Raw genomic sequence first — 14,944 nt, forward strand, 5'->3', positions numbered from 1 at the left:
AAGCACAGGGGGGGGGTAATGGGGAACTGGATTCAAACAGCAACTGACGAGGGCCCTGACTTTTATGGTCTGGGAACCTGATAAGCATGGGGGTGACCTGCCCGGCACAGTATAAATTACCAAAAGCTTACTGGGCAGACTGGATGCACCACTTGCTCCTTTTTTTGCCGTCATTTCTATGTTACTCCAGCTCAGTCCAGACTCCTGGGTTTTGCATACCTACCAGCAGATGGAGACAGAGAACTAAAAAACTTTTCAGGCACTGCTACATAACAGAGACTGCCACCCATGGTCCTTTCAGTATTTCTCGGTCTCTAGCAGAGGGTAGAGGTGCAAATCTGCAGGCTGGAGTTTATTAAAAACAAATAAAAATAAGAGCACGATTGCCAGCTGGTTGAAGGAAGCGCTTATTTTGGCCTCTCTCTGTAAGGGTCAAACTGTTTGCGGGGGGGGGGGGTGGCTGCGGGTGCTTTCTGCTGGGGCCCAGGCAGCCTCCTGCGCAGACCTTCAGGTGCTGTCATCACAGGAGGTTTTTTGGTAAAAATGTGCAGCGAAGACCAAGCATTACCACCTGGATGTTCAGGCATCAGATGAAGTGCAGTTTTTTGCAAAGATTGGGTATAGTTTTAAACAGTGAGGGTTGTAATGTTTAATAACCCTGGAGGTTGGGGTCCCAGCTTTGTAGGGGGAAGGCTCCAACTTTGATTTTGTGCTTGCCCCAGATGGAAAATTATTTGGGTTTTGGGAGTAGTCATCGTGGCTTGGGTACAGGTCAATACCGAGGGGACTGCAGGTGGCGCTCTCGGTTATGTAGCAGCGCCTCAAAGTTTTTATTCTCTGCCTCCATCTGCTGGGAGGGAGGCATAAACCCTCTCGTCTGGACTGAGCTGGGGTATTCCAGGACCATGAATTAGCAGGTAAGAGCCAACTTTCCATTTTGTAAGCATGTAGTTTAGTGCAGCCTGGTAAATTAACAATGAACTTTTGTAACATTACCTCAGACGGTGCTGCTGCACTCAGTATTGCTTCATACGCTGTCAGAAAAAAACCGCTGCTCACGTCCATCATACAATTTCATAATAAATATACAAAAGGTTTATTTTGCACTTCCTGGCTGTTCCACATAGGAGCCTAGATCATAGAAAGGCGTCGGGCACAGATTGCAGGGGGTGGACAGCATGTGAAGGGAGAAGCAAAGAACAAGCTGGTGGTCAGCCGAGATGGGCCGAAGTTATTCCAAGCGGCGGCTCCAGTGTCTCTCATTGTTCCTTGCTCGCAAGTTCTTGTGAACTGACTCGGGGCTACATAAAATAGACAGTAGGGCCCTGGCTGTTTGTCACCCCCCTGTGCACTTGGTCCCTGTTTCCGTCTGCAGCGGAAACAGCTCAAGGGCCGGAAGCTCAGCACTTGCTATGAAAAGATTCTAGCAGAAGCATTTAAAAACAAACAAAAGAGAAGACAAAGCAATTGGTAACACAGCACAGCAGATAAAGATCAACTGGGCCAGCTGTGCTCGTCGGCCATAACAGGGGGGAGGGTACCAGCCTGGTAGATCTGGCACTGGGACATGGGTTTGAGTCATGGGTGACTCAAACCCATGACTCAGTCCCAGTGCCAGATCTACCAGGCTGGTACCCCTAGAGGCAGAAAATCCCAGTCAGTGCCCACCAGAGAGGAGAACTGGATTTTAGGGCCTGTCAATGCAGCATTCGGGGAGGAGACTGAGGCCTGTGGTTGAGATAACCTGACCAGTTGAGTTGGGAGGGGAAATACAATTGAAAACCTTGTCTTCTCTAAACTAGCTTGACAGTGATCCCGTATAGCCTGGGTATAGGATTACTTAAAGGGGATTTGCACTTCTCCCCAGCAGGGTAGAGGCTCATGAGCACGAGACTACAAAGCTGCCTTGCACAGAGAGGTGGCGTGGCTGCATCCAGCTCCCATGCAGAGAAAGCCCAGTCAACCAACCTGAAACAACAACAACAAAGCTTTGGCATATTCCCAGATCCTCTCAACTGAGGAGGCATGGGGCAGTGGCAGCAAGCTGACAGCTACCATTCGCAGCTAAAGACGAAGGGGGAGGAATAATATCCTGCAGGTGGTCAGACTGGTATTGGCAACAGCTGGGAAATGTCCTGAGCTGAAGCAATATGGGTCAGACTGTGGGCCAAATGGGCTTCATTGCCAACATTTACTGCATAACGTTCCTTTGATATCCCAGTTAGTTCGGTATGGACGCAGAACATTTCTGGAATGAGCAGCACGAATTTCACGAGCTTTGTAAAAATCTAGAAGCGAGTGGTGGGGCAGGTGGATGGCCCGAAGGCGGAAGATCCCTGGCTCATTGCTTCTGCACGTCAGGCTGGGGCTAGGGATACTACAGAGACTATTCACACCCATCCACAGATCGTCATTCATTGTTGATGGTGACCTTTGGTGCATGGCTCGCAGCCGCAGGAGAAAAAGGAACCTACTACTGAGCTAATTAAATTAGGGGAAAAAAAAAAGAAAATTATTCCTTACCTGCTAATTTTTGTTCCTGAAGTACCAGGATCAGTCCAGACTGGAAGGGGGACATAACCCACGGTCTGGACTGATCCTGGTACGTACAGGGAAAGGCCGCACCCTTAGTTGAGTGGTGGAAAAGCAGCGACACCACTGCCCCGCTGACGCTCTTTTTGGGACGCTGGGCACGTCGCTGTATCTCAGCGTTGCTTCAGGTACGCCCTCAAGTCTTCTCGTACCTGAACGCTGCTCGGGCTGCGAGCCACCTTGAGCACCACTGGGAAAGGCGAACTAAAACCTAGAAGCAGCGAGCCAAGGGCACACGCCCCGCATTCGCATGGCTTTGGAGATGAGCTATTATGCAGAACACACGGAAATCCAGTCAGAGGTAAAAGCTCTTATTTTTGTACCCCTTTTATTTTTCTTAAAGTCCGGTGGATCAGAGCTATCCATAGGGGCCTGCTCGTGCGGAGGGCAGCTTTGGCTTGTAGTGACCCCACTGTTCAGGGTGCTGCCTGGGGAGGATGCTCCACAGTGTGAGCCCCAGGCTTTCCTCTTCCTCTCTCCCTGGAGAAGGAGGCAGAGGGGAGGCAGTCACAGGCGGATAGTGTAGGAGTCGCTGTGAGTGACGTATCGGACCCAGCGGTGCGGCGCTGCCGGCTGCAGGGTGGGGAATCTCAGAAAGCGAATCTGGAGGCCCGAGCAGGTGTGCATGGGGAGCTCGAAGGACATGCTGACCGGTCCAATCTCGAGGAGCGCAGCACTGCTGAGCCGGGGGATCTCCAGCTGCAAAGAGAAGGAGAGAGTGTGAGAGGGACTGGGTCAATCTCCAGGCAGTGGGGGTGGGATAGGTAAGAGAGGGTCCTTTCCCTGCTGAGACAGATAAAGGGCAGGAAATGATCCACTGCAAAAGAGAAGAGAGGAAGCAGGGGAGCATCCAGCTACAGCCCCTGAGCGCAGGGCTCTCCCCCCTACAGCTTGTGTACAATGAACATCACAAGATGGTTATCTGTACAGCGCTACAGCCATGATTAGAAACTGCCTCGAATGTTTCCACAATCCACACCCGCTAGTCATGGCTCACTGCTGGTTTCACTTTCGGGTAGAGCAATGCCTTTGCCACGTTATTCAACTTGACTGCAGAATTAAAAAAGGGATTCCTCTGTACGGGTGTAGCTTACGCTGCTAGACTTCCTTTTGGGGGCAGTACTCCCTTCATTAGATCAAGAGAGAATGGGCAGCTCAAGGCAAAATGACGATGATAACCGAATCCATGAGAGATTCACAAGTTACGGCACGACCAGTTGGCAAATAGTCATCAAAAAAGGGTGGGGGAGGAGTCGGGGAGATGCCACATCGCTTCACCGACCTGCAGGCCGTAGCCCTGCTACATCCACATTATCCCCCGCACCCTGTGCGCACCCGTGGCAGCAGGTGAAAGCAGGGGCTGGGCGATGCAGCGAGCCACTGGCTACAAAGGGACACAGCTCAGGCTGCCTGGGGAAGCGTGGTAAAACGCCAACACCCTCTTCTCTGAATGTCTTCCCGAAGAGGAAATCCTGTGGGACTGAACTTGAGCACCACCTCCCAAAACAAACTCATGCCAAAGAGCTAGCAAGAGGCCCAGCTTGACTAATTCAGACCCATCACAAAGTATAAAGAGAGAGACGGAGGGAACATTAGACCATGCCATACTGGGTCAGACCAAGGGTCCATCAAGCTCAGCATCCTGTTTCCAACAGTGACCAATCCAGGCCATAAGAACCTGGCAAGTACCCAAAAACTAAGTCTATTCCATGTTACCATTGCTGGTAATAGCGGTGATTATTATTATCTAAGTCAACTTAATTAATAGCAGGTAATGGACTTCTCCTCCAAGAACTTATCCAATCCTTTTTTAAACACAGCTACACTAACTGCACTAACCACATCCTCTGGCAACAAATTCCAGAGTTTAATTGTGCGTTGAGTGAAAAAGAACTTTCTCCGATTAGTTTTAAACGTGCCACACGCTAACTTCATGGAATGCCCCCTGGTCCTTCTATTATCCGAAAGAGTAAATAACCGATTCACATCTACCCGTTCTAGACCTCTCATGATTTTAAACACCTCTATCCTATCCCCGCTCAGCCGTCTCTTCTCCAAGCTGAAAAGTCCTAACCTCTTCAGCCTTTCCTCATAGGGGAGCTGTTCCATTCCCCTTATCATTTTGGTAGCCCTTCTCTGTACCTTCTTCATCGCAACTATATCTTTTTTGAGATGCGGTGACCAGAACTATACACAGTATTCAAGGTGCAGTCTCACCAAGGAGCGATACAGAGGCATTATGACATTTTCCGTTTTATTCATCATTCCTTTTCTAATAATTCCCAACATTCTGTTTGCTTTTTTGACTGATGCAGCACACTGTACCGACGATTTCAATGTGTTATCCACTGACGCCTAGATCTCTTTCTTGGGTTACAGCACCTAATATGGAACCCAACATTGTGTAATTATAGCATGGGTTATTTTTCCCTATATGCATCACCTTGCACTTATCCACATTAAATTTCATCTGCCATTTGGATGCCCAATTTTCCAGTCTCACAAGGTCTTCCTGCAATTTATCACAATCTGCTTGTGATTTAACTACTCTGAACAATTTTGTGTCATCTGCAAATTTGATTACCTCACTCGTCGTATTTCTTTCCAGATCATTTATAAATATATTGAAGAGTAAGGGTCCCAATACAGATCCCTGAGGCACTCCACTGCCCACTCCCTTCCACTGAGAAATCTGGGGATTCCAGATTCAGAAGCTAACGAGCTGGGAATGGGATTCCCCGGACGCAGGCCTAAAGGTAGGTAGGGTGATGGCTAAGCTTTATCCCTTGCTGAAGGAGCACTTGGATTGTCTTAAGACCCCTAAGGTGGATGCGGTGGTCTCGGCTATCACTAAGAAGACTACGATTTTGGTGGTGGGTTCCGCCGCCCTGGAGGATGTTCAGGACCATAAATTGGAGATTCAGTTAAAGCGCATGTATGAGGTGTCAGCTCCGAGTTTGCGGGACGCAGTGTGCGCTGGCATGATGCAGCGAGCTCGTTTGTGTTGGATCCAGAGGTCTCAGGAACAAGCCTTGTCTGGTGTGCTCACCCCTGCTCAGGCAGCTCGTCTGGAACCTGGAATGGCTCATGTAGCAGATGCCTTGTATGACTTGGTGCGTACCTTGGCCAGAAATATGGGCTCTGTGGCTGGGCGCAGACTTCTGAGGTTATGCAATTGGTTGGCGGACATGTGGTCCAAGACTCAACTATGCACTCTTCCTTTTAAGGAGAAGCTGCTTTTCAGGGAGGTCCTTGAGCAGCTGATGAAGTCCCTGAGGGAATCCTGAGGATAAGAAGGTCTTTCCATCTCGATCCCGTTTTTGGGACTCAAGGAGGTTTCGGTCTGGCAGAGGGCCTTCCTCTTCGGGTTGCAAGCAGCCGTCTGGCCGCCAGCAAACATTTCAGGGTGCCGGCTGGTCCTCCAGAAGCGGGTCCGTTCAGGGGACCAGAGGAAATAAGGCCTCCCAATAAAGCCAGGCTCGCCCACTCCTTGCTGGCAGCGGTAGGGGGCAGGACGTCCCATTTTTATGAGGCGTGGGTCAAGATTACCACAGATCGATGGGTGCTAGAGGTTGTAAGAGATGGTTATGCCTTAGAATTTTAGTGTCCACTCAGGGAAGCCTGCGCTTCCTGAAACAAATGGGAAGCGATAGAGAGGACGCTTCAAAGGTTAATAAGACTGGAGCCCATAATTCCGGTGCCGCTAAGCGAGCAGGGGTGGGGGAGTCACGCCATCTATTTTGTGGTTCCAAAGAAGGAGGGCACCTTCCGTCCCGTCTTGGATTTGCAAAAGGTAAACTTAAGCTTACCGGGTGCCAGTTTCTGGATGGAGACATTGCCTCCAGCCCTTGCGGTGGTCCGCAAAGGAGACTTCCTGGCACCTTTGGATCTAACAGAAGCTTATCTGCATATTCCCCTTCGAAAGGAGCATAAGAAGCTTTGCGGTTCACGGTATTAGGCCAGCACTTCCAGTTTCGGGCTCTCCCCTTCGGGTTGGCCGCTGCTCCCCGAACCTTCAGAAAGGTGATGGTGGTGGTAGTGGCAGCCTTGCGACGAGACGAGATTCTGGTCCATCCACATCTAGACGATTGGCTTAATCCGGTTTTTCGGTTCACCCTGAATTAGGGGAATGCTTTTTACTTTTGGCTTGGGTACAGGTGGCCTCTCGTTGATGCAGCAGTGCCTCAGTTTTTGTTTTCTGTCTCCATCTGCTGGTAGGGATGCAAAAGCCCACTGGTCTGAACCAATCCGTGGTATTACAGGAAGGAAAATTAGCAGATAAGAACCAAATTTTCCTATATACAGCCAAGACCCACAGTATTACCACACATCCTGTGGTCCAAAAAGACCTAGATAAACTTCTGCACGTGCAAAGTGAACTTTCACACAGAAAGGCTCGAACCCAAAAACCATTTCCAGGATGACTACATCTTCCCTTAATATCCACATAGCACCAGGGCTAACACCCAACCCAACATAACAAAAACAGAAGACTCATAAAATACCCACAAGCCATTACTCCTGGAGGACGGCTTACTAAAATAACTATTCCCCGATCCCCTCCCCCCACAACCTGAGGCAAGAACCAGTAAGAAGCAAAGGCATTATTTCCGCCAGGGCTGAGCAAGCTGTTATGTTGGGACTGGAGACAGACTGGACGAGACTGCAGTCTGAATAAAACACACGAATGTGTTCTTATCTTGCACTCAAATACAATAATAAAAAAGATATTTCTACCCTTGTTGCATGTAGTACGGGTGTCCAATTTAATCCATCCCATCTTGCGTCTGCTGAGAACGAGTAATCTGCAGCTTATAAATTTTTTAAATAAAGAAAGCCGCTGGGATCAAAGGAAGTGGAGTGTAATATCCTAGGCTGCCTCTCTCTCAGCTTGGCTTCTTTGGGAAAAGTGCAACGATGCAAGATTTCTCATCTCTGTTCTCTAGTGCACTGCTGCCCTATAAGTTCCATACTTGGAATATCCTCTCCTCTGGCCTTTAAATTCCCACTTTGATTTGGAAAACCTGCATTTCCCTGCCAGGCTAAAGGTGCTAAGAATCAAATCTAGGAATTTCACATTTCTTCCAGCAAGCGGTTATGTGCTTATCAGCAAAATTAGTAAAAAAACAAAACAAAAAAATACTCCCTGTGTACTACTATTCCTTATTTCTAAACTGGGAAGCAGACATGTATAGATACACATAGCAGAGAGTAAGCTCTATGGAGCAGGGACTAACTAGTCAAGACAAGATGAGTCTACGGTAAATGTATTTATCATAGAGAAGTGGTTTGAGATTTTAAATCAGCCTCAAAAGCTGAATTTTTAGACTGGATTTGAATACAGCCAGAGGGGGATCGTGAGGCAGCGACTCAGGAAGTCTATTCCAGGCAGTGAGTGGAGTTTGAGGGACGGTGAGGAGAAGGTAGGTAATCAGGAGCTGCAGCGTGACTGCATTCATTGTGAAAGTAAGAGAAGCTTGACCTGGATGCGGAAGTGGCTGAAGAGCCAACATAGCAACGAAGGACGAGAAGTCATGCAGCTGAATTTGGAATCCGGGGCGCGAGACTCGAGTGATATTAGATTGCACCCAGACAATTATAAAACAGAGAAATTAAAGCCATAGGTGGCCTCATCTCTGCTTGCAGGCAAGAAAGCAACCTTACATTGGAATGAAACCAGCTCCAAGTTTAGAAAAGTGGAAAATTGCTTACAAGTTCAAGGCTTCCTGTCGAAAAAGGCAAGATAGGGTCAGAGACTAACCAAGAGTTTAATGTCTGATAAATAACTTACCAAATGATTTTGGGTACTTGCAGGTTCTTATGGCCTGGATTGGCCACTGTTGGAAACAAGATGCTGGGCTTGATGGACCCTTGGTCTGACCCAGTATGGCATGTTCTTATGTTCTTAACAAAACCTGGGATGCACTCTCTTAGATTTCAGCGGGCTTGCAAATACTCAAATAAGAAGCGAGGAGCTGCCCAGATTGGAAATGAACAGCCAACTGTGAGATGGCGAGGGAGGGAGTCTTGGTGCATGCGTATGTGGATGTAGTGGGAGTCCTGGATAAAATGGAGACCACCCTCTGCTGACAGCACAACCTTAATTATAGCAACACCTTATGTCAGTCTAGACAGGAAAAGCAGATATAGTAACTTCAGTATGGCAAATGGTTTTAGCTTAATCATCGAAAAAAGAAATACACATACCTTGAAGAGGGCAGAGAGTTGGGAGCCCCCGCACATGCGTGGGATCACCCACTGTACAGATTTGGTGCTCGGCTGGAGTTCGGCCTGTTGATCCGGGCTGCTCAACTCTTGGGACAGACTAGGGATGGTAGAAAAGGAAGATTAGCAAGTCAGACGGGGGATGCCAATACCCAGGGTGCAGCAAGTGGCTGGAAGAGGATTAGACCTTTCTTTACCTCTCGGGCGTCCGATGGAATAAGGGGCATGGTAAAGTCGCACTGAAAGGCAGTACACGCCTTTTTTCTTGGGAAAACAACTCCCACAAAAGTGTGCAAACCGGAGTTAAAAGGTGCGCGCAGGCTGAGCGCACGTTAACCGCTCTGAAGGGGGAAGGAGCTGTAACGTGTGCTGCTGGCAAAGGAAGCCCAGGATGGAGGAAGAGCTGCAGGAAACAGGCTCTCCGTGCTTGCCTTGCATAAAATATCACAGCTACAGGTCCCAGCCCCCGCCCCTAGACTCACATTAACCTAGAAACGTTACATCAGCTCAGACTAGGAGTTACGCTTCCAGCACACTCTGCATGGGGGGGTAAATAGCGAATGCCATCATTAGAGAGAATTTCCGCGCAAGGGCGCTAATTTAAGCTTACGCTGTTGTAGGCAAAACTCCCCGCTGCAGCGACAGGAAAGTTTACGCACAGAAAAGTGGCGCTCCCCGGCCCTGGGATGAGCGTCTCTCTCTCTCTCTTCCGCCCCCGCTGGTGTCTGCGCGTCCGCACTGCAGGATAAAAGGCTCCTGGAGAGCGTTTGGAGGCGGGGGCGGCCTTCATTCACGCAGGCGCCATCGCAGGGCTGTCCCTGCCCAAGAAAGGTCACTCACCTGACCACGCCTTTGGGGACAGGCAAGTGAATGCGCACGTTTACAGCTTGGCTAGAAAAGAAAATTAGGGCGTTTAATGTTATGTTCGGTGCTCTCAGCTCCATAATCACCCCCCCTCCCCCCGCCCCATTTTTCACGGGCCACGAACTCGTTAATAAAACCCCCCAAGAACAGCAGGAAGACGCCGGTAAGAAAACCCGTCTGCCAGCCATCTGGCTAAACGCCTGCACGAGAAGCCCTGGGAAATAGCCGAGACAGCGCCCGCGCAGCCGCCAGCCGTACTCACCTTTTGGGTGATAAGTCACATCTCAGCTTTAGGTAAACTTTGAGCCGGCTATTCGGGGAGGAGGAAGGGGGGGGGGGGGGGGGAGAACAAGAGAGAGGCTTGCGTCACTATTACCGCCCTAGCAAATAACGCCACAATTACGTCGCTGCAGGAGACAGGGGTCACTCCTCCCCATCTATTCACTTATTGCACATCAGAATGGAGGGGGGGAGCCTGGGTGGCTCGGACAGCACTAGACAGTGCCCCTACAGTCCTGCGATGTTAAATAAAGACTGGGAGTTAGTGGACTTCCGTTCCACCTCTTGACCTCTTCAAAGCGGATTGCCCTCAGGTACAGAAGGTGTTTCCACATTCCCAAAGGGCTCCCAAACTTAAGTCCGTACCCGAGGGTGACGTGGCGTGCGCAAGGCGGTGGGGATTTGAACCCAGGCTTCCCCACTGCTCTCTATCCAGCATGCATGGGCGTCTTTGGGTCCCCTTCCTCCATTTTATTAACGTGTCGCCCGACGGCAGAACGCAGGGGCGAAAGTGACTTACTTGCTGCTGGCATCCCGCTCCATGGTAGGAAAGAGGTGGAAGGGGAGGCTGGAGGGAAGGTCATCCGAGACCTGATACTGCATGAGGATCAGCTGGGAGAGAACCAGAAGAGAAAAATCAGTCCTGGAAGACAAACTCCCATTTTCACCACCTCCGGGGGAAACTCTGCCTTCCTTCCCATTACAACCGCGCCAGCACAGTTTTCAGGGCCTAGAACCGTACTGCACGATAGCCAGAGCCAAGCCACTTGCTGGACTCTGGGTACAAGATGCCCAGCAGCTTCACGGGTCCAGAAAGCCCCAAGGAAAGCGAGGCGAGTCTCCGTAACTCTCCTGACCGATGCCTCCTTCGTGATGCCGCAGCTCGTGGCGATGGCCTTCACCAGTGCCCAACCCAGAGAGCACGAGCTCCACAACAGATGTCACACAGGACTTCTGAGGATAAAGACTGAACCCCTTCTGACCGGGACCGGCCGCTGGTGGGACCCACTGTGCGTTTTCGCAGCTGGCCGAGTCCCTCCGTGAGCGTGGGGAAAGGTCTTCCAAGTGCGCTCAGCTCCTCACCTCTCCCTGCGAAGGGTGCACCTTCAGAATCCGGTGACCCTCAAATTCATCCAGTTTTACCGACTCATGGAAGCGGCACTCGTCGACCCTCACGGCTGCACCGTATCCTGCCAAGAGGAGGAGAGAGCATTGGAGGAGGTGGGGCAGGGCCGTGCTGGCCACCATCTCGGCCCCCTGCTGATGCTTCACTCACCTCTCAGCTCGGATTTCCCGATGCACAGTTCTTCGGTGAGACCGATACGCATTTCTGTCGGGGCAAGGAAGAGTACATCCAGTCTGAGAAGCTTGCCAAAAAGTGTTGGTACAATGAAAAAAAATGAGACGACAATATTAACACGCGGGGGCCTGCGGTGGTGGGACAACAATACCAGGATCGTCACAGGCCAGAAACAGGTCCTGGGAGGTTTCCAAAGGGAACAGGCTTTTGGGAGGGGGGGGAGTCATCCCTCCCGGGAATCACCTCACCAGTCACTGCATCACCTTTTATGCAGAGGAGAGGGGGCCCGGAGTCTGTTCCTCTGGGAAATACAGCCAACAAACCAGGGCTCCCCCTTGAGAGCTCTCCCTTTGGGGCATTCATGGGACAACGGCCTGGGCCGTTGAGGATACTCCTGCAGCACGGGAGGTGCCCGATGTGTGACTAACCGGGGCAGCTCTGGAAAAAACTCTTGAGACGAAGCTCTCCCTGAATATCGGCCTTCATCAGCGTGCCCTGAGGAAGAAATGGACGAGAGATTATTTTGTGTTCGGAATGGACATCTACCCTGCCCCTTTTCATGAGATCTTCACCAGTGACTTCAAGAAATGCGGAAAACATGCCCCTGAAGCCTCGTTCTAACATCCTGTTTTATCTCTGCTTGCAAGCAAAGGAAGTTGACCTCTTCTCTGTCTTGTCCGAGTACCTGGACTAGATTGTAACCCCACAGGAAACAGGGCCTCTCCTGCGTGTCTGTACAGTGCTGTGTACTTCTAGTGACACCTCAGAAATGAGCAGTAGTAATAGTACTCAAAGGTTTGCCACTGATCACTTCTAATTTGTAAAACCACTCTGGGTGGTCTTGAATAAGCTTGGAAATTTCAAGATAAACTGCAGCTGCTTTCCCCCTCAAACGCCTGAGGACTCGCAGAAGGAGTAACTGCCGGATGTTGCAGGCCTTGCTTCCCAGCCATCTGCAGCTGTAAGGTCGCCAGATAAGCTCTGGCCACCAGTGCCCCCAGTCTGCTGCCTGCCACACACAAACGGGAAGAGACTCACATTGGATCCAATCACCACCATCAGCCTCTCAATCACATCCAGAAAGATCTCGTTCTTCAGCCCCTGAAAATCAAGAGCACAGGATATATAAAAAAAAAAAAAAAAAGTGTTGGAAGCAGGATCTTGTAAAGAAAGCCAGAGGTGCTAGAGGAGACTCTCATACTTGTTCGTGGCGGGTGGACAGGATCGGCCGGCTTGCAGCTGTGCTGGGAGCCACTTTGCTCTGCTGAGTTTCAGCTCCAAACTAGGATTACAGAACAAAAGACTTGTAAAGAGGAAAACAGACAAGAACCCCAATATCTGAGAATAAACATCCCCCCAGCCTCCCTGCATTGCTCATATCCCTTTCCCCAACCCCTCCACTCACCAGCCCCACGCTGCTGAGGTCAAACAGGCTAAAAGGTTTGGTGATCATGGCCTCTGTCTGAATGAAGTTCTTCAGAATGTCTGTAGATGTAGTCTGGATGTACCCATAATCCTGTGCAGCAGAACAAGAACAAGAACAAGATAGGACATGGCACAGCGGAAGTTTTTTCATGCAACTCAATGCCCTGTACAGTTACTCAGTCCTCATGCAGATGCCTGGAGTAGGGGGTGGGGGGGGGGGGGAGAAGAATGGAGGGCAGGCTCCAGGACTGCACGGTGAAAGGGAGATGCTCCCTCAGCTCCAAGCAGAAAGGCATTCTTGATTCTTAAATGAAGGTTGATTGAGTTGGGTGCAGATTTAGTTTTAGCATTTCCTGCAAAGTGTTTGGTTAAATATGAAGGAGTCACTTATACTTTTTTTTTGACCAGAAGTTTGTTGATGGGTTGAGAACATCTTTTATGCTGCATGGGGGTTATATATACCTGCTGTCTGTTCCTTTGATTTTATTTTGTATTTACTGGTTTCAAAATGGCTAACACTGTTTCCTTTACAGGTGGCAGTTCTTATGTTAAAGCCTGTGGAATGGTATGCATTTCATAAATAAGTTTTGTTTTGAAATTCCATTAAACATTTTCCAGATCTTAAACTCGGAAACCTACCACCATCTCATCCAGCAGCTCGTAAATCAGAGCAAAGTTCGCGGTGATTGTCTTCTCACTCAGACAGCCACAGTAATCACGAATCAGAGCCATAAGCCTGGGAGATGAGAGACAACTGAGACAGTGAACCTGTTTTACAGAGAATTGTGGCAATGAGTTTGGGATTCAAATTGAAAGACAGCAATGAAAGGCGGTGGCAAAAGAATCAGAACCAGGAGCAGAGAATCCAGAAGTTGGGCTGTACAAGTGAGTGGAGAAAACAATTGACTTTTCTGCTATTTGCACCAGCCCATGCCCAAGGAATTTCATCTCACTCCTGCAGGGAACCATGCAGCCAGGATTTACCATCATTCAGAAGTTTCAGAGGCTGTGCAGGAACGACCTTCATCTCATTCCTACAACAGGGATTCAGGCTAATTTGAACATTCGCCCACTCGGCTAGAGATGCCCGGGCAATGCAGACGACACGCACCTGTTCAAGAACTCGATGAGCGTGAAAGGGGAGTCATTGAATGGAGTCGTTGCCACAAAGTAGAGGCCACTGTGCCGTACGTGGACAAAGTGCAACCCTTCATGCATCTGCAAGAGCGAATGGAAAACGAGAAACAGGAGGTTTTGGTGCAGAACAGTGGAAGGGAACCTGGCAGACATGAGCGTTAAACGTGAGAACTACATTGCACGTGAAGCAAAGTCGGGATCGGTGAACTGAAGAGAGCCGGCGAGGTCTGCAAATCTACGAGAAGAGCTAGCAAGAAAAGTAGAATTGCCTCACCAGGACCACGGGCTCCTGATCAGCTGCGAGCGTGGTTATTCTCTTATAAAAGGCATCCATCACGTCAGTGCTCGCACCCCCTCGGACTGCAATGTGCAAGTTAGGGATCGTTCACAGCAATCGCGGAGGGTTTCAGGCAGGCACTGCAAACAACAGAGACGCCTCCCCCCCCCCTCCCCATAAGGCATAAGGATACAGTCCTTGTAGACGAGGTGGTCTCCCTTAGCAGACAACACAAAGATCTGCGATATCATCTTGACCGGTGGCCCAGACAGTCGTGGTGGCTTTGCGCGAGCAGGGGAAGCTGTTGACACTTTAACAGACTAATCCTATGGTGCCCGCATCACGGTCCAGCGTTCCGATAGCCCTGCTGGTCCCAGAATAAACCCCGTGCACTAACGTCCGATCTTATAACGGATGTGATATTACACTAAAAAAACACAACACGAGGCACGTACTTCCATCAAATGCATTCCTTAACACAACGAATGTAAAACGCCTGAATTCACTGCCCCAACAAGCGGTAGGACAGCTGCCGATACGCACAGCCCTCACTTCCGCCCTTCTAGGGCGTCAACGTACTACGTCACCGCGTCCAAGGCCGGCGCCGACATCGTGGATTCAGGGGCGGGGAATTTGGTGCCTCACGGCCGGGAGGGGCCAATGCGACTTTTCTTGGGACGCTTCCGTCCGTCGTGTCTTGCGGGTCCTGGAAAGGGGCGGGGCGTCGAGTCAGGACGGGCTGATTCCCCAATCAAAGATGGCATCAATAGACAGCAGCAGCAGCAGCAGCAGCATCCGCCCCCCCTCCCCCCGTGGATCCGCCTACCTTGAACTCTCCGCCCCCC

The 14,944-nt window shown here is 50.2% G+C and overlaps 1 protein-coding gene across 4 annotated transcripts; it reads right to left on the reverse strand.

The window, feature by feature from the left end:
* Positions 1-1,973: 1,973 nt before the first annotated feature.
* On the reverse strand, positions 1,974-14,776 carry AP4M1 (adaptor related protein complex 4 subunit mu 1). 4 transcript variants are annotated; one of them, XM_029580188.1, is made up of 15 exons: positions 14,293-14,769; positions 14,097-14,182; positions 13,797-13,903; positions 13,325-13,421; positions 12,666-12,776; positions 12,462-12,542; positions 12,299-12,361; positions 11,689-11,755; positions 11,237-11,290; positions 11,044-11,150; positions 10,481-10,572; positions 9,944-9,991; positions 9,658-9,708; positions 8,800-8,917; positions 1,974-3,291 (listed from the first exon to the last, which is right to left on the reverse strand). In XM_029580188.1, exons 1-15 carry the CDS (start codon positions 14,348-14,350, stop codon positions 3,100-3,102), a joined length of 1,332 nt encoding a protein of 443 aa, XP_029436048.1. In that variant the 5' UTR covers positions 14,351-14,769; the 3' UTR covers positions 1,974-3,099. The 4 variants fall into 4 exon arrangements, with proteins under 4 accessions (XP_029436048.1, XP_029436049.1, XP_029436051.1 ...); XM_029580192.1 differs by lacking the exon at positions 1,974-3,291 and adding an exon at positions 6,348-6,800 and having other exon boundaries at positions 14,293-14,772; XM_029580189.1 differs by lacking the exon at positions 9,944-9,991 and having other exon boundaries at positions 14,293-14,776.
* Between the last annotated feature and the right edge of the window lie 168 nt (positions 14,777-14,944).

This window comes from Rhinatrema bivittatum, chromosome 16 (assembly GCF_901001135.1).
Source record: "Rhinatrema bivittatum chromosome 16, aRhiBiv1.1, whole genome shotgun sequence".
Taxonomy (NCBI): domain Eukaryota; kingdom Metazoa; phylum Chordata; class Amphibia; order Gymnophiona; family Rhinatrematidae; genus Rhinatrema; species Rhinatrema bivittatum.